Source organism: Heteronotia binoei, chromosome 21, assembly GCF_032191835.1.
Source record: "Heteronotia binoei isolate CCM8104 ecotype False Entrance Well chromosome 21, APGP_CSIRO_Hbin_v1, whole genome shotgun sequence".
NCBI lineage: Eukaryota > Metazoa > Chordata > Lepidosauria > Squamata > Gekkonidae > Heteronotia > Heteronotia binoei.
Genome location: NC_083243.1, coordinates 95,289,758 through 95,309,191, shown reverse-complemented (window position 1 = coordinate 95,309,191; position 19,434 = coordinate 95,289,758). Strand labels below are relative to the sequence as shown.

The window sequence follows — 19,434 nt, the reverse complement described above, 5'->3', positions numbered from 1 at the left end:
TTTCATTCACCTAAAAATATACATGTTATAGAGTAGCTTGTGTAAAATGCTTAGCAGACATTAAGAATTTGAAAGATCTAACCAATGAAAGTTACAACATGAATTACTATTTCAAAGTAAAAAATAATTATAACTCTAATAAGACTGGAGGTAGCAAGCACTGAAGACATGCAACTTCAAGGCCCCCTACCTGTCTAACCTAGCCATAGTAATCCACACAATAATCACCTCTAGGCTTGACTACTGTAACTCACTCTATGCAGAGTTATCCTTAAGACTGATCCAGAAATTACAACTGGTCCAGAATATATCAGCCCAGATCCTTACAGAAACACCATTAACAGCACATATACAACCTGTGCTTTGCCAGGTGCACTGGCTCCAAATTGAGTACCAGGTCAGATTCAAGGTGCTGTTTTTTACCTTTAACACCCTAAACAGTTAGGGACCAATATACTTGCAGGTATGTCCCCCAGAGGGTGCTGCACTCAGGAGTACAAAATTTGCTGAAAGTCCCTGGCTCCGACTTGGTGGAACTCTCTGCCAAATGACAGGGCCTGCAAGGCAGAGATGTTCTGCTAAGCATACAGTTGAGGACAGCAACAGTTTTCCACAGCAATTGGTGGCATTAGTTGGCCTCTCACTCTTCTCCCCTCCCACCAATGGAGGTCAGAAACTTATGTATTGAGGCACCATATAGGCTTATGACATTGTTTGACTTTAAGATTAGTAGACTGCATTTTAATATATTATTTTGCTTTAAACTGTTGTACACTGCTCTGAGCCTGCTCTGTGGAGATGGTAGTATAGAAACCATGATGATGATGACACGCCCTAAGCCCGCTTGCAGAGGAGGACAGAACGTCATGGACTGGGTGCGGTTGGTACAGCCCATTAGTAACTGAAAAAAGCAAACTAGCATGCAAAATAAGAAACAATGAAGCTGTACATTTTTCTACACCAACTTCCAGAGAGACACAGATCTCATAAACCAAATTAGGCCAACCACAAGAGGTGTCCAAGCATGGAACAACTTTCACCATCTATGGAACTTGTACCCCCTGGCGGGGTGTCAAGATACATATTAGTTAATGTGTTCATACATTCATGCAGCAATGATTCTTTCACTTAAGAGGTTTCCATTAATCTCCATTTATAAGGTTCCCAAGAGCAGGAAGTAGCTTTCTTTCAACACAAAGCTTATTAAAAAGATTGTTCCTTTCATGCATGTGAGAGTTATTCAAGTAGGATAGGATTTTATTATGTATTACACTGCACATTTCAAAGTGCCTACTCACAAGAAAATGTCCATGCATATGGAATGCTTCTAAACAAGGAAAAAGGCTAGCATATATACAGCTGCGCATTTGAATTAGCTCTAAGGATGTACTTAGCCCTTAAGTGTCTAGTTTCTTACTGCACCATTTCTAGTAAGGCACATGTAGCAAGCTGTCAGAATTTCTCTATGTTTTATGTCTATGGAATTTTTTTTACTCCTATAACAGTTACATCATTTTCCCATGCAGACCACTTCTCATCTATATACTAATAGCCAAGCTGGCCAGATCTGAGGATACTTACCGGTAAATTTGGTGATGGATTTTCTACAAACATTTGTGACAGATCTTTCTACAAACCTGGTGGGTTTTTTAAAAATCCAAAAATAATAAAAGGAGTGCCTATAGCTTTAAGCTATGGATTCTTTAGTGGCCATTGCTAGCCAACCATAGTATTCTAGGCTAGGTTTTTGTGAGTAAAAAGGCAGGGGGAGGGCCCTTTCCAAACCTATTTTGGCTTTTGAGGGATAATTCATTGGGCCAGGCATGATAGGGTTGCTAGCTTTAGGCTGGGAAATAAGCATAAGGAAGTCTGAGGAGAACAGGAGGGAAGAGAGGCCTTAGCCAGATATAATGCCACAGCATCCATCTTCCAAAGCAGTCATATTCTTCAGGGGGACAGATCTCTGTGGTCTGGAGTTCTGTAGTCTATAATTCTGAGAGATCTCCAGGTCCCACCTAGACACTGGCAACCCTCAGCCTCACCTCTGTGTGACCTGATACCATCTGACTTGCATGACTCAACTAGGCTTGCCTGCTTCCTACTGTTCAATAGCAGCCAGTATGGTGCAGCAGTTAGATCTTCAATGTAGGGTCTGGGAGACCCAGGTTTGAATCCTCATCTTGCTGTGGAAGCTCACTGGGTGATACTGAACCAGAAGGGTGAGGTACAAATAATGTAAGTTAATAATAATTATGGCTGAAGATGGAATGCAGAGGAAGACTGGTGAAAGTCTGAGAAGGAAATAATAATAAAGGTAGGCTGGCTGTTGGGTGGGAAGGAGACAGTTTTGCCAATAGGGATAAGTATGGTCCAGCAAAAAAAAAGGACCACCAAAGTTTGAGGTCTGTGGGGTTTATGGACCCCCAGACCACAAACCTTGGTGTTTAATGGATCGATCCATTATCCATTTGGTCTGTGCAAAAGCCATTTAAAATTTAAATGGCCTTTGCACAAAGCCACACCGTACACAAGTGAAGGTGAACAGTGACTTCATCGACATCTGGATGGGTGAAGTAGCTGCTTGATCTTCACTTGTACGTTTCACGGCTCTGCAAAAACAATTTAAAGGGAATGCATTCCCTTTAAATGTATGTTGGAAACGCCACCAACACAGACCTTGCAAACCTCCTGGGAGGATCACAGAAGGAGCCCACCTGTGATTCCCCAGACCCCACCTGGTGGTTGACAACACTAGAAGGAGAGAAGGAAGCTGGGAAAAGGACAGAGTCTATGGTGCCTTTCAGGAAAGCGAAAGAAGCCCTTGCAGGTTACCACCTGTGTATTACTAAACATGATGGGGGTGAATGTTTAGTAATATAGAAGGAAATAATTTTGAAACATGGTTTGAGTTTCATTAAATGTGGATGAGTATGCAACACTTGACAAGGTGTGGAAGGAAGGAAAAATGGAACAAGAATTGGAGGAGGTGAATCCCGCCGCAAAAAGGCCTTTGATAGCATTAAGGGGGAAGAAAGGAATAAAATAAAGCAGAAGTGAAGTGGCACACTGAAAACCAACAAAATTTATTCTACTATAAGCTTTTTTGAGTCACAGTTCACTTAATTAGATGCAAGGTGTATATATCCATAGCAGTCACTTAGAGTTACAAGCTAACAGGCAGAAGAGAATGGAGCACTGTAGGCCAGTTTAAAACAATAACTGAGACAAAAACATTCATACCGAATCTGTGATGGCCCTCCTAACTGGACAAAATAGGATAAATATAAAAGCTTATCAAGGAAGGTAGAGTGTGAAACACAACAAGAAGAACTAATTAACATCTGTAAAGGGCAGGTCATGCTAAGCTATTAACAACTCAAGTTTTGTTCAAGCCAGAGGGAAAGAGAGTACTGAATATCTTGGATGAATCTTAATTCAGCATCTTCCCAATGGAATCTCTCATTGAAATTTTTTTTCCTCCATAGGAGAACAGAAAGCTTAGCAACAGTATATCCTGGATGACTAACATGTTCTGCTGGTTTCTGAATGTTGTGATTTTCAATGTCAGATCTGCGTCCTCTTGAAAATAATGGAACTTGTTCTAATGGTTTAAGAGATGCCCAGAGGCACCACCGAGGTTTGCTTCTCTGTAAATCAAAACCACAGAAACCCAGAAAATGGAGTTAAACAATTGAACGCCAGGAAACAGGGAAATTGGGCTCTATTTAACTGCTGCTCTTGGTTACAGCCAACTTCAGGCTATTTGGGAAAACAACACACATGCCACATCACCAGCACAAATTTAACAGGGGGAAACAAAGAAACAAAAGGGATCATAAGTAGAAGAGGGAGGAAAAGCTAGGTCCCTACTGCCTACCACAAAGTTGGTTCAATTTTTTCTGAAGGCTAACAAAAATGCAGTATAAAAAAACAGCAACCATGTAACTGGGAGAGAGTGCTCCATAAATTGGGAATGGCTGCCAATAGGTTACAAAAAGATGCTGAAGATCTTGCCTTCCTTTAGAACAAGGAACAAACTGGCATGCTAATGACTAGCAGCTGCGATTCAGAAAACAGAACCATCCTACTTCACTACGGAAGAAATAACAAAGCAATAAATTTAACCATAGACCATTTAACTAGCTTGGCCAAACGATCACAAGAAATTGTGGGATATACATATTTTAATAAATAAATAAAATTAATGACAACAAAATAGGATGCATCCCATTACTCTTCTTAGCTAAGGGTGTGCATTCCATCATTGCAAGGTATATTCCACCAGCAGAAAAGGCTTCTTCACAGGGGTGGCACTGGGGTTTTTTGCCACCCAAGGCCGCCCCCATGCCTGTGCCCCCTCATGAGGGTTGGAGCAAGGTCGCGCCACCTCTTTCCTCCACCCAGGTCTCAGCCGGGGAAAAGGGGTGGTGGGGCAGTTCTGCCTCGCTCTGAGGGTTGTCTCCCCTGCAAATGGAGCCAGCTGGGAGCAGGGCCAAGATGCCTCTTTCCTCCGCCCCAGTATCAGGTGGGTGAAAGGAGTGGTGGGGTTGTTCTGCCTTGCTCCGAGTGCTGTCTCCCCTGCAAGGGGAGGCAGTCGGGAGTGAGGCAACACCACTTCTGTCATCTGCCCAGGCCCCGGGTGGACAAGCTTCCCGGGTCTGCAACCTGGGAAGCTGAGAGCAACAGGATGGGTGGAGGGGGTCCCAGCAACACCCTGTAGGCAAGGTGGTGCCCCAGGTAGCTGCCTACCTTGCCTACTCCCACCGGCTGGCCATGGGAATGCACCTTGCACTGTGGAACTCATGGCCCTTAGCTGAACAAAATGTGTTAGGGCATTCTGTTTGAAATTCAATTTCTTTATCTCAAACAGTGCAATGGATCACTGGATCAAATAATCATTGAGAGGCATTTAACATGAAAAAGCAAAAACATACTTATTTCTACAGGGAAAGGGTACTGGGAGATAAAACAACAAACACTAAAGAACTACATGCTAACACATTGAGAACCACATGCTTAATGGAAGTTACTTCCTCTTTCTTCTTGACCTCTCTGCCTGAACAAAGGAAGTCACCTGACTAACTGACCAAACAAACAAAACAGGTTTTCCCACTTCTAGACCTTGATTGACAGCAGTCAGTATCTTCTTCCTAGGTCATGCAGACAATCAAGAATCAGGCACAGTGTTATCCCTATAATGACTGGAACTTTAGAACATTGCAAAGGAATACAGAACAGATACATAATCCAACACCCCTTCTCAATGTCTAATGTCAAAGCCATTATACATTCAATAGTCATTACTCATTAATCACTGTAACATTCACATCAACTAGATTCATCATTTCACGTAAACGTTCAAATCTAGCACAAAGTAATGGCTTTGTAAGTATATCAGCTATCATAGCTTCTGTACAACAATATTCTATCTTAATCAGCCCCTTCTGGTGTAGATCTTTCACTAGCTCACATTTAATACCAATAGATCTACTTCTGGCTGTTCTGCTTTCCCCTTTACATATAGCAATACGCACTTGGTTATCTTCAAACATTACAATAGGTACAGGTTCTTTTATCTTGAAGTCTTTCAGCAGATGAAAAATCCATTCGAGTTCACTGCAAACACTGGCTGCTGACACACACTCAGCTTCTGCTGTAGATTGTGCCACTATAGTCTGTTTTCTGCTAGTCCATTCTACAAGTCCATTTCCATAGAAAAACAAGTATCCACTGGTTGATCTGTAATTGCACAATTCTTTTGCATAGTTGGCATCCATGTATCCAACTAGTCTGGGATTCTCAGAAGGTTCAATGATCAGCCTTAAGTCCATAGTCCCTTTTAAGTTTCTGGCAAGTTTCTTTACTGCATTCCAATCATAGTGATCAGGCGAACTTACTTTTCTGCTCAATATTCCAACAGCAGCTGTAATATCAGGTCTGGTAGTTTTACTCAGATACAGGAGTTTTCCTATATCACAATGCACAACATCAAGTCCACAATCCTTTAGCAACATCTCAACACTCTGCAAGAGCCAGAATAAGAAATTATTCTTTGATAATTTCAGGGTACTAAATCCTATCACTGGTAGGTTACTCACGGTACCAAAACCAAGATTTGCAGTGACTGTTCCTGAAGATGTGGAAACAGGCAAGGTGGCGCCCCAGGTAGCTGCCTACCTCGCCTACTCCCACTGGCTGGCCATGGGAATGCACCTTGCACTGTGGAACTCATGGCCCTTAGCTGAACAAAATGTGTTAGGGCATTCTGTTTGAAATTCAATTTCTTTATCTCAGTGCAATGGATCACTGGATCAAATAATCATTGAGAGGCATTTAACATGAAAAAGCAAAAACATACTTATTTCTACAGGGAAAGGGTACTGGGAGATAAAACAACAAACACTAAAGAACTACATGCTAACACATTGAGAACCACATGCTTAATGGAAGATACTTCTTCCTTCTTCTTGACCTCTCTACCTGAACAAAGGAAGTCACCCAACTAACTGACCAAACAAACAAAACAGGTTTTCCCGCTTCTAGTCCTTGACTGACATCAGTATCTTCTTCCCAGGTCATGCAGACAGTAGGGAATCAGGCACAGTGTTAACCCTATAAAGACTGGAACTTGAGAACATTGCAAAGGACATACAGATACACATATTTCCAACAAAATGCTAGTACACAATTATGTATCATCAGTCCTGTTAACAGTCTCCATTAGATTACTGTTATTACCAGTGTTTTTTTGGTTGAAGGAACTCCTTTGCATATTAGGCTACACCCCCCTCATGTAGCCAATCCCTCAAGAGCTTACAGGGCTCTTCTTACAGAACCTACTGTAAGCTCTTGGAGGATTGGTTATATCAGGGGGGTGTAGCCTAATATGCAAAGGAGGTCCTGCTACAAAAAAAGCCCTGGTTTAGTGTACTGATGGCAACAACAAGAACCAGGATTAACATGTGCCCAAATACTATAATGTACACACACATTATAGTATTTGGGCACACATTATAGTATTTGGGTCCTTTTAAGAGTGCTGGCCAATCCGGATGACATTGTACACCAAATCTTCTACGACTCATTTGTCAGCAATTGGTTGAGGAAATTAAATTCCAAATTAGAGGAATGTGATCTGAATATCGATTCCCTAGCCCTCATGTTCAAGAACGGGGCAAAAGAAATTATCAGAGACCGATTACTGGAATTGGAGTTAAAACAATCTCTGGCCAAAGTTGGGGGGATGTATATCCCAACCTTTTTTACAAGTGACCTTAAATGTGCCAGGTATCTAGAAAAGATACAGCCAATTAAGATCAGGCGGATGCTGTCCTTGGCACGCCTGAACATTCTGGACACAGCAGTACTGATGGGCCGTTTCCACAAGATCCCGTTAGAAGACAGGATCTGTCCGTGCGGCCTGGAGGAGGTCGATACGGTTTCCCACCTTATTCTGAACTGTCTTTTCCATACAGAGGCAAGGTACAGACTTTTGCGGAACCATCTAATGCTAGCTGAATCTTTAAATCAGGCCCAAACCATTTACTTTCTCTTAGGGGATGGGAGTGATCAACTTTCTTTGGATCTTGCTAAGTTTCTATATGTTACCGACCTCGACAGGAAGAAATTTAATGCTGTCTGTATTTGAAAGAAGATGCTTTTAGTTAAGTGTTGCCTACGTCAGCTAATTTTATTACCACTTTGATGGATGTACAAGTTTTATATTGTTATGTTATATTTCAACTTGGTGTTGTGTTGTACTGTTATTGATGAGTTGTGTTGTTGCTGTCGATTGGCCTAGAGCCGCAATAAACTGACTGACTGACTGACTGACTATAATGTACACAACATTTAATGGAGATTTAGATCTTTGATACAACTGATGCCAGTTCAGGAGAGTTTCAACACTAGTGGGGGGGAAACACAACTCCTCTCTGCCATACCAGATCAGAGACAAGACACCTCAGTTAGCCAAGGATGTAAAACAACTAGATGAAGCAGATTTGAAAACTTCTGTGTAATCTGTATGAAGGAACGCAAACTGACAACCTCGCGTTTGCTCCTGTTGTTCAAGTGCATTCTCAAACTGGAGACAGTGACCCAGAACTTAAGTTATAAGACTGTGGCAGTCTGTAAATGTCACATGTGATCTTTAAAGTGGTTTTGAGCCTTTCCTCCATATGTATAACAAAGAAATGCAGTTTTAAACGTATTTCTATCAGGTTCTTAAATAGACAGATGACCATACAGGTGAGTGGACATGACACTTCAATCTTCATGTGGTTTTTGTGTGAATGTGACCTATGAACAAATGCATTCCACTTAAACAACATCTTTAATCTTTCAGGCACTATTTTTAAATCACTGTATAAATGTGGAAGTGACCCCCACCCTGATAAAAATAACCTGATCAAAGGAAAGCCTTGTCTATTCCCCTCTGTTCAAAAGCAATGGAAGTGTGATAAGCATCTATGAAATTAACAATTTCATCAGGGTCTACAAAGAGAAAACAGTAAAGAAATAGTTGTGGGGTGGATGAGATGGTAACACAAAAACACTGTCAGTCTGTAACTGATAATATCAAGACAGAACTGCATCTTTCCATAGGACCTTACAGACCAGCATCCAAGACAATGTGGGGGGGGGGGGAGGGGTTCCTCCCACAATAACTGGCGGATGTGTGGAATTTCATGAATTTACCCACACACACTTGAAGTACCACCTATCTCTGTAGGAGCCCAGATGCCTACTGAGATCTAATCAAGTAACTATTGACAGTTCCCTTGGCACCTCTAGATCACAACTGCAAAAGCAAGAATAAAAGCATCTTCAGATACCACACTTGCCATATGAAGCCACCCCCTACAGAAGTTATGAACATAATCTCTTTATTCAGTTTCCATAGCAGCTTTATTTTAAAACAAGTTCTTAGCATATAAATGAAGCAGCATAATATTTTGCAGCAGATGTGTTGAATGGGGTGTTGTTAGCTTATAAAACTGTAAATACTCCTTTTAATTACTAACCTTTATAAATCATGCATTTTGATGTTTATTGATTATTTCTGTGAGTCACAAGTGCAGGGAAGGCATGATAAAAATAAAAAGCAGGACCATCAATAGCTGTAAATGGCGATAATGGATTTTACATGACATGGGAAAGAATTATGAACAAATATTAAAGTTTTATTTATTTACAAAATTTATACCCTGCTTTTATGCCCTTATACCCTGCTTTTATGCCCTTACAAGAGCCATCAAGCCAGCTAACAATGCAAAATAAAATTACGGTCTTCTCACCTCAACCCTGTTTAGGTGGCGAGCGCATTTTTGCTCGCACGCAGAGCCAGATGCATCCTGTGCGGTTTCAGATGGCACTGTAGCATCCTTGGATCCCTGGCAATTCATTAGATGACTTAGTGGAGTTGTGCCATCAACAACTCTCCGCTGCCATTGATGAGATCGCTCCCTGGTGCCCTCTCCGCCACCACTCATAGCTTGCGCCGTGGTATAACACAGAATTACGGATGATGAAACAGCGGCTTAAACAGCTAGAGAGGCGTTGGTGGTGTACTCATGACGAGGCAACAAGAACATCTTATAGGCCGTTTATAAATACCTATGAGATGGCAGTTAAGGCCACAAAGAAGGCTTACTTTGTGACCCAAATTGCATCTGCGAATTCTCGCCCAGCCCAATTATTTAGTACTATTCGGACTCTTACAAATTTGCCACAGAGCAAACCAAATGATAGGGAATTGGAGATTGGCTGTGAGACCTTCGCAAATTTTTTCTTGTCACTCCACCATGACCTCCCCGCCAATTTTGATACAGTAAACAAACTGGAACCCAGTGAAGGTGGGCCAAGAAGGGAGTGATATGGCCCCTATGACTCACTCTAGTCAACATCCTGGCTGCAGCATTCTGTACCAGTTGAAGTTTCTGAGCACTTTTCAAGGGCTGCCACACATAGAATGCACTGCATGAATCAAATCTAGGTGTCACCTGGTCATGCACCACAGTGGCCAGATCTTGATTTTGCATGTGTGTTTTCAGTCTGCAAAGGGAATACTGTAGATCTTTATCAGAACAGAAGTATTTAATATTGTCACTAAAATTCTAAGATTTTTAGCTACATATATAAATTATTTTACAGTGACAAAACTTTTGTTAGCACAACAATGTTTACGCTTGGGCAAATCCAACCATCTAAAAGCCTTGCAGGGTGAAATACAGCAACTTCACTTCAAACTTCCTATACTCTATCCTTTCTTCTGTATTATTCACAAATGCCACAATCCAAAACAGAGTTAGGTATGTTTCTCCCAATCAAGTTAAATGGGATTGTGCAGCCTACTCTCTGCTGGACTGTGCTTTCACGTGCATTTGAACCATCAAAGAACAAAATTAGAACAGGGAAGAAAAACCCTGTTTCACAGAAAACTCCGCATATGAAAAAGGCCAATTATCACTCTTTTGGAAATGTGATATAAAAGCACAAAAAGCTAAATATAAATGTGGCTACCTACAACAAACAATTAAAACAAACAAACAAAAATCACTTTCCTTTATTAGCCATATACAAAATTAACAAACCCAACAACTCCTGCAATTACAGTTTAGGAACAGCAATGGGGGAAGGGGGGGGGTACATTTTTCTTCAAACTCAGTTCTGTAGAGACGAGAAGAGGGATTAAATTAATATCCCTGACGTTCAGTTGTTGGGTAGCACAGAGAACAAAATCCCATAGAAGACCAATGCCTAACATAACAGCCATGTTAGTGAACCAAAGACACTGCACACCCAATGGTAAAAGCTGAACCCTTAGACACATTAACTTCATGGATGACAGCTGCGATTAGTGTTCTTTGTCATGATCTGTGTGAAATGCAGACAGCCACTAAATACAGTATGCCAATTAATGCAGTGTGAGCATACTGCATGCCAAGAGAAGCCCAGCTAAAAGGCTCCATCAGGTGAAGCCTGCATACTTTCAAAAGAGGCACACTCATATCTTTTTATCATATGCCTGAATCATTTATCATATACCTGAAAAGGTTTCCTGTAAACTTATTAAAGTAACACCCACGGTGGAACTAGCAGGAAAAGCAGATCAAAAGTCCATGGGCTGTTTTCTTAATTGCAAATGCTTTCCTCTGTCACATACAAATTAACAGAAGGGTGAAACAGTCTAGACCAGACTGCAACTGCAATTTCACTCCTAAAAGGGAACTTGGTCCCTCCCTTTTCTTCTTACTTTAAAAGCACCATGAGCACATGTTTAATGGACTGGATCCTACAAACCACAAGTGCAAAGGGTTTGTGGAGGTGGATCCTCCTCCCAATCTCCCAGCAGCTCCTTGTGATTGATCTAAAAACTTTCAGTTGAAGATGAGGGCGATCTTCATAGACAAAATTCCATGCAGCACAAGGTGCACTAAGGCAATCCCCTCCCCACACACACTAACAAGCTCTTCACTAGAGGATGTGAAGGGGGAGATTTTACCCTATTTCATCCCCTCACTACAGCCCCCAGTGCCAAGAGTCTCCCAACCTCAATCAGGGGTTTTCAGGGATCACAAGGAGCTGCTACAGGAAAGGAGGAGGTTGGAAAGATCTGCTCTGCAAGCTGCTTATGCTCCTGATTTGTAGGATCGAATCCAGCTCCATGTTTATTGAAGACACTTTCCTTCTACAAAAAAAAGAGCTGCTGGAGTAGGGCAAGAATTACAATGACACATCAATCCCACACCAAGCAAAATAACCTTTTCATATACATAATATTTACACGGGAAAACCAATAACTTATGACTCATTGTAAATAAATAAATTAATTACAACAGCCAACTTTTTACTTTAATCAATTTATCAAATATTGCTTAAGTTTTTTTTTTCAGTAAATGCATATAGGCCAATACGTCCAGATCTGTATGGTTCATAGCTACTTACAGGCAGCAGCAGCAATAATAATAATAATGACACCAAAATGTGAGAAGCTCAAGGATATTTAGATTTTCAAAGGAGAACTGCCATTGCTTTCTTTTTTATACTAGGAATCTGCAACTAGGAATCTGTTTTACAGCTAGCAAAGTATAGCCTTATTAAGTCTGCAGAACACTGTACTGTACTCAGGGGTCCCTTTGCAGAAAAATAGGTGGTGCTCATCCAGGGATAGTTATGCAGCTGCACATACTACTCAATGGACAAGGAGGTGGAACTCTCAGAAGGAGGAGGTGGAATTCTCAGAAAGGTTCAGGAGCTGTGCTCCTGTGAGCTCCCACTGAATCTGAGGCCTGACTGTACTTAAGATTATTACAAACAAGCCACAGACTGATGAACATTTCCACAACGCTCTGAAAGTTTTTTTTTTTTTACTGAACATGCAGTCTGAAAAAGTATTAAGGAACAGGAAATCTTGCTCACTGCTTTTGACATTTTAGCTTGTACTGGTAAAACGTATTATACTATTTTTTCTTTTTGACTTGTTACAAGCATCTTTCGACAAATAAGTTACACAGAGAAATAAAAATTAATAAACTGTAATGTCACTCTTCCATATGTTCCATTCTCTCTGTCTTTATTTTCTCTTTGATTAAATGTGATATTGTTAATCACTTCAGCTTTTTAATTCGCCTTAACAGCATAAACAGTGTTTCAGCTTTTAAAAGTTTAATTTTAAAAGTTTAATTATATATATACACACACACACTTGAACTCAAATTGACCTGACAGTATAACTTCAGTGTCCACAACAAACTAAGTGCTTTAAAGATTGGAAGGTTTTGTTTCTATGAAGTGCTCCTTTATACAGTACTAATAAACTTTGCAGATAGATCCAGGTGAGCAGCCATGTTGGTCTGAAGCAGTTGAACAAAGCAGGAGTCAGTTGTACCTTTAACTTGGTTGGTCTTAAAGGTGAAACTTGACTCCTGCTTTGTTTAATAAACTTTGTTCAGTCTCCCACAAAAATTCATTTTCCATTACTTACAAAGCTAAGGTGAAGTTCTAGATAAGGAACTCATTCCATATATCAAGTCTGTTTACCTATAATAGATCAAGCCATCTCAATTTGTAAAATTGCATAAATATAATAACCATGTGAACAATGTAGGAACAAATAGGAATTCAAGAGGCCCGAAAGAATTAACAATACAATTCAAAACAAAAGGGAATCTCAGCATCACTAGCTCCATGTTTTAAATGTTTTCTTCCTTGAAAGACAAAATAACTACCAGAAAGATTCACTTTCATTGATTTTCTGCATATTTTCATTTATAGCCAATCAATAAAGTGGAAATGGCATTTTTCTGACAATAATAAATATTCCATAATCAATTTACAGATGAATGTTGACATAACTAAAATCTGGCATTCTGTGCTTCTTGGAACAACACACAGCTTCCCTCTATTAGACTGCTGTTACCTGCCTCAGTACGTGCCATTAATTTGCAGCCAGATGTTTCAAACAGTTTTTAGTCCAGGTTATCCTTGTTTTCTGTGACGGTTCACGGCAGAATTTTTTTATCAGCAGGACATGAAGTTATAATATCATCGCCAAGACTGTACAGAATGAGCATCTTTCAGAAGAGAAAGGGCCATAGTTCTGTAGGAGAGTGTGTACTTAACATGCAGATATTCCAGCTCAGTCCTCAGAATCTCCAGTTAGAGAGTGTGTACTTTGCATGCAAAGATTTCAGCTCAGTCCTCAGCATCTCCAGTTAGAAGGTGTCTAAGGACTGGGGAAGACCTTTACCTAAGGCCTTGTAGAGCCACAGCTAATCAAACTAGACTGTATTGGGCTATCTCTAGTGTGGTATTGGATGGCATGTCAAATCTTCATTTGCTATGAAACTCCAGTCACCATATCTCAGGGCTTAACTACACCTTGCAAAGTCTTCATGTTCCCCATATGTCTGCCCCGATGCTATTGACCAGATGTACTTTGAAAATTTTATGTGCATAACTTAATTCCCAGGCACATACAAACCTGATTCAGATCAGAACCATAGCACTTGAGGGGGGGGCTTAAGCTTTACCTGTGCAGTATTTTCCCAAACTGAAACAGACTCGAGCTGCTATTTGCCCTGTTGGGAAAACATGCATGTAGAGCTGGGAAACATGCATGTAGAGCTGAGAATTAAGTTCTGAGTACTGAACTCCCATAGTATGTCTGATCAACAGGATCAGCATTGACACAAAGGAGACATGAAAACTGTAATGTTTAGTTAGGCCCTCAGTCTAACCTACTTGACAGGACTGAGAAGTTAAAACGGGAGTAGAGGAACCATGCTCACTGACCATAGAATAAGAGTAGGACTTTTTAAAACTTCATTTTTAAAAATGGACTTTTTACTTTCAACTAAAATATTCATCTATGTATATTAAATGCCAGTTTCCAAAATCCTGTCACACTAGAGCCATATGTTCGTGGAGGATAAATCTATCAATGGCTATTAGCCATGATGACTGAGTGGAACCTCCACATTCAGAGACACTAAACCAGAGGTGTCAAATGTCTGGCCTGCCAGGAAGCAATGCTGCCAGGAAAATTTGGAATGGATTTTCTATTAAGGTCTCTGTGCCCAAATAGATAGGGCCCAGAGACCTTAATGGAAAATCCATTTCACGTTTTCCTGGCAACTTTGTCTGTGCCACAATGTGTTTTAATGGAGCTGAGGTTGTTTCACTTTCAATGTTTGTTCCTATATAGACAGCTAAAGCTCATGCTTCCTGGATTTATGTTCTTGCAAATAAAGGGTTGATGCTTGTCTCTGCTCAAAGGACCTGACCTAGTGAGTACTCTAACTTGGGAACTCATAGCCAAAGGGGGATATTACACTGGAGAGCCATTGTTAACCTGAGAAGACCGGGGGAGGGGGGGGAGAGAAGCTTGCAATGCCCAGTCATTTCATGTTTTCCCAGGCTCAGAGCATTTTATATTTTTAGTTTCTGCTGTGATCCTTGTGCTTTTTCTTGATGTTTTATTTTAAAAATTGCATTGCCAAATCTCACTATTCCCCTGCCTTTCCATTTTAATCAAAATACTGCAAGAGTTTTAAGCATGTTTGTATCTTAAGTTTAAACATATCTTTAATTGTGTTTGTCTGTGTCCTTTATAAAGTTTATATCTCTGCAACATTACATTCATATTCACAGTCATATTTGTGTCAGATTCAGCCCTCCTAACAAATGAGTTTGACACCCCTGCACTAGACCTGCACTAAACCTCTGCATTCTTTAGGCCCCTGTGTGAGACAGGATGCTGGACTAGATGGACCACTGGTCTGATCTAGAAGGGCTTTTCTTATGTTCATGTTTCCCTCCATAATTGATAATAGATGATTTGCTTTTCACTGACAAGGATTCTACTAAGTCATGATGTATTTTTTACATTCAGAAAACCATATATCAGTCCTTGAAAAAATAAGCCCCTCCCATCCAGATACCATGCCCACCATATGGAGCGACTGCAATTAGCCTTCATACAATGAGTTAAGGGAGGAACGCTTTTAGGACAGAATTCTTCAGTGCAATCCTAAACTGAGTTACACCCTTCTAAATCCATTGAACTCAATGGACTTAGAAGAGAATAACTGCTTAAGGTTGTACTGCTTGAGTTCCAGATCTCCTCTTCTTAAAACCTAATCATTACACAACAATTTTCCTCATCTGGTACTTTCAAAGGTCAGTTATACAAAGAATGTCAAAGGTCAATCATACAAAGCATCCAAATTTAACAGGATGCAGTAAATGTGCAATACTGTTTTAATGGCTGTTGTGTTACCACAGACCAAAGGTATGGAGGCTTTGTAGATAAGTGAATCAGTGTACAAATTCTGAATGCACAAATCCATACTACAGCCACATTATAAAGTTCTTGATATATAGTGAAGATGTAGTGGCTTGAGATCCGAAGCCTGATCCTCCCCACACACAAATACTGGCATAAAGGAAAAGGAGAGGTCCCCTGTGCAAGCACCAGTCGTTTCCGACTTTGGGGTGACATTGCTTTCACAACGTTTCCACGGCAGACTTTTTTACGGGGTGGTTTGCCATTGCCTTCCTCAGACATCTACACTTTCCCCCCAGCAAGCTGGGTACTCATTTTACCGACTTAGGAAGGATGGAAGGCTGAGTCAACCTTGAGCTGGCTACCTGAAAACCCAGCTACGCTGGGGATCGAACTCAGGTTGTGAGCAGAGTTTAGGACTGCAGTACTGCAGCTTTAACACTCTGCGCCACAGAGGCACTGGAATAAAGCACTGTATTAAAACTGAAAATGAATATGAAGAAAAAGAAAATAGGCATCTGAAATTCAGCTTCCCTGAACTCAGAGCTAATAAAGATGCAGCTCAATCCTATGAATGGCAATGGCCCACTGAGTTCAGTGGGACACACCAAGAGTTTCCCACTTGTTACTGTCATAATTTTTATGTGACATATTGGAACCTCTATCTAAAAAGCAAAGAATGATCAACCATGTTCAGATTACTTGAATATAGTATAACTCTAAACAAAATCCCAGTGTCCTCTCACGAAGAGAAATTTAACAAAGAATACTAGAACAGCGTATCCGACATATATGTTGCTTTTCCCAATATGGCATACAGTGCCTTCTCTAGACATCAACTCACCACTACTTACAAGCAAGCATGACAAATGATCTGCACTTTACAGCAAACCATCCCCCACACAGTCATTAACTGCCAAGACACATTAACTAGAAGCACCTGGGTAACAGCCAAAGTAAAATTCCTCTCAGTCCTCTAGCTAAGCAATACTCTAGCTTTTAAGTTCTCCCTCTACTCTGTCATAGAACTAGGTAAAGAAATTTAAGTTCCTATATTTAGCAATAAAAGAAACTGTCATATTCAGCCTATTCTGTTCCATATTTTCCATCCTACCACTGTTTATGTGTACATGCAAGCAAGATTCTGAGTCAAAGGAACTGTTTAAGATCTAAACACAGCTTCATTGTGCCCTAAGGCCAATGCTTGTGAAAATGATGGGAGTCAATACTTCTAAGGCAGAAATTTCTTGCAACTTCAAATCAACATCTGGAGAGGCAAGTGGATGAAATTAGATGGCAGCAGACGCAAATTAAAGATGTATGCTGCCATTTGTATGGCCTCCCTCTCCTTAAAAATAAGTAAATTTATTCATAACAGCTTAATATTTTTTCCAACACAATTATTACTACACCACCATGTATTTAGCACCAGCAATACACTCTGCACCAATTAATGAACTTTTTACAACTTCCTACATGTTATTTTAAATGCAGCATAGTAAAAGCATACGAAGTTATGCTCTAAAGAACAGGTAGAAAAAGTTGGAGGAGGGGTCCACTTATGTGCCTTTCTATTCCCAACATCATTGTCTTGCACAGTGTTTCATCCTCTACAAATGTTAAGAAAAGTATTCTTAACATCACCACATTTAAAAAGAGAGAGAGCGCCAAAAGAATCCACCAAATCACAACTGTATCTTTAAGGGGCTTGTCTAGTAGGAAGAGCAGCTGCATTCCTGGTGAGGAAGGGCTGCTGTCCCAACACGCAACAGAGGCTAGAAATAACCTGCACACATACAACTTTCTAGCACCAAATTCAACAATGCTACAGTCTCTCATGCACAGCTGAGAAAGGCACAAAGAGACAGAGAGAAACCGGACACAGCAGGGAAATCACAAAGGACTAAATTTATTAGATCAACTTCAGAGGAGGCAGCCGCACCATACACATCAAAAGGGAAGGCGCCTTTTAAAACAGCCATGTTTCAAGGCAAAAAAGCACATGAAGGAAGTCAAGATCCCTTTACTGTGGCTTTGCAGGGATGTGGCTTGGTTACAGCAACAAAGTTTTTAATACTTTGATAGAAAAGTTCGATCAAAATATAGTACTATACATGAAACTACACAGATTGAGACCCAGAATTCCTCAGCAATAAGAGTGTGTGTGTGAGAGAGAGAGAGGAGAGAAACGGATGTGGCAAAGACAATGCCAAGTAGGGAAGAAAGCAGGTAGTTAACTCGACAGGATGCCCTGTTTGCTGGCGCCAGAAACACTCGAACACCACTTGCAAATTAGCAGCGCCGCCACTCCACCCTGCTGCAAAAGGGAGAGGGCTTAATCCGAGCCAGAGCTCAACCGGGGAACCTACTTCATTCAGTTCAATACTGGAATGTGCAGAAGTCTTAAGCAATAACAGAACATGTGCAAAGTTACATTTACATCTCATACATCGTCACTCTTCTAGATTGTCTGCCATTCCCTCTAGTTTTATTAACTGGGGGAGCGATGGGGGAGAGAATGAAGAGAAGGCTATTTCATGCCCACTGCTGTCATGAGTGGACTACTGACGAGGGGACACAGAACGCAGCCCCACTTTGTTCAATGAGACAGCCCAGGTAAAGCTCCAGCGAGAGAAGGGCGAAGCCTTGGTCCCGGTACTTCCAAGTTAGAAAAAGGAGGTGCATTCCCAAGCCCCGACACAGACCCTGCGTGAGGAGAGCCAGAGGGTGTTTCAGGGTGTCCAGCAAAGACCAACAGCACGAGCCAGGAGAAGAGGGCAGAGCGTGTTGGAGCATGTGCCGAGTGCCTGGTGCTAAGCCCAGAGCGCGAGAGAGCGAACCTCAGCGTGACCTCCCGGCTAAAAAGGCCACGACTCAGACCCCAGCGAGCGGACAGGGGGGAGCGGAACGGATTTTCCATCTACCCTGCACGGCCCCGTCTCGGTCGCCCTCCCAGCCTGCCTGATCGGCGCCCAGCAGTTGGGAGCGCGGGAAAGGAGGAGTCCGTCGCCTGCGCTTACCTTGTCCGTAGAAAAGAGCCCCCAGCTGCAGCCCCAGCAGCAACAGCGGCGGCGGCGGGAGGGAGCCCCCAAGCCGCCTCATGGTGGCGATCCGGGCCGCAGCCCCAGCTCTTGCGCTGGGCAGGCTCTCTCCTCCTTTTGGCAGCCAAGAGGAAGGGGGGGGGGGAGAAAAGTTGAGATCCCCGGGTCCTCTCGCCGCCGCTGGAGCTGTGGCGCCGGCTCTTTTCTCTCCCTCGACGGTGCCGGGCGACCTTCCTGTGGCCGCCACCAGGCGCCAGGACCGACCCGCGTGGCTCGCGGTGTGTCTCGGCTCCACTCGACCAGCAGCCTCCACCGCAACCGGAGCACCGCTTTGCTTTGCGCTACCAGCGTCTGCCCTGCCCAGCGCAAGCGGCGGCGAGACTGGAGCTCGCTCTGGCTCCGTGCGCCGCCCCCGGCCCTGCCCTCGGAGGAGGAGTCCCGCTGGGGCAACCTCCGCCCTCGCTTCTCACCCAAAACTGCTGCTGCAGAGCCTGGCAAACTTCCCAAAGTCTTCAAACCGGAGAAGCGGACAATCCTCCTGAGGCAGCACAGCAGCGTCGCCTCACCTTCCCGCCCCCAGCAGGATTCGCCCCATGGGTTGGT

At 42.1% G+C, this 19,434-nt stretch overlaps 1 protein-coding gene across 4 annotated transcripts in view; it reads right to left on the bottom strand.

Moving 5' to 3' along the window:
• Window positions 1-19,133, bottom strand: part of LRP4 (LDL receptor related protein 4) — a 160,249-nt gene extending 141,116 nt beyond the window's left edge. For all 4 annotated transcript variants that reach the window (XM_060261335.1, XM_060261337.1, XM_060261336.1 and 1 more), the window contains exon 1: window positions 18,811-19,133. In XM_060261335.1, coding sequence (XP_060117318.1) covers window positions 18,811-18,892 — 82 coding nt within the window. In that variant the 5' untranslated portion in view covers window positions 18,893-19,133. The remainder of the gene's footprint in view (window positions 1-18,810) is intronic.
• Window positions 19,134-19,434: the final 301 nt, after the last annotated feature.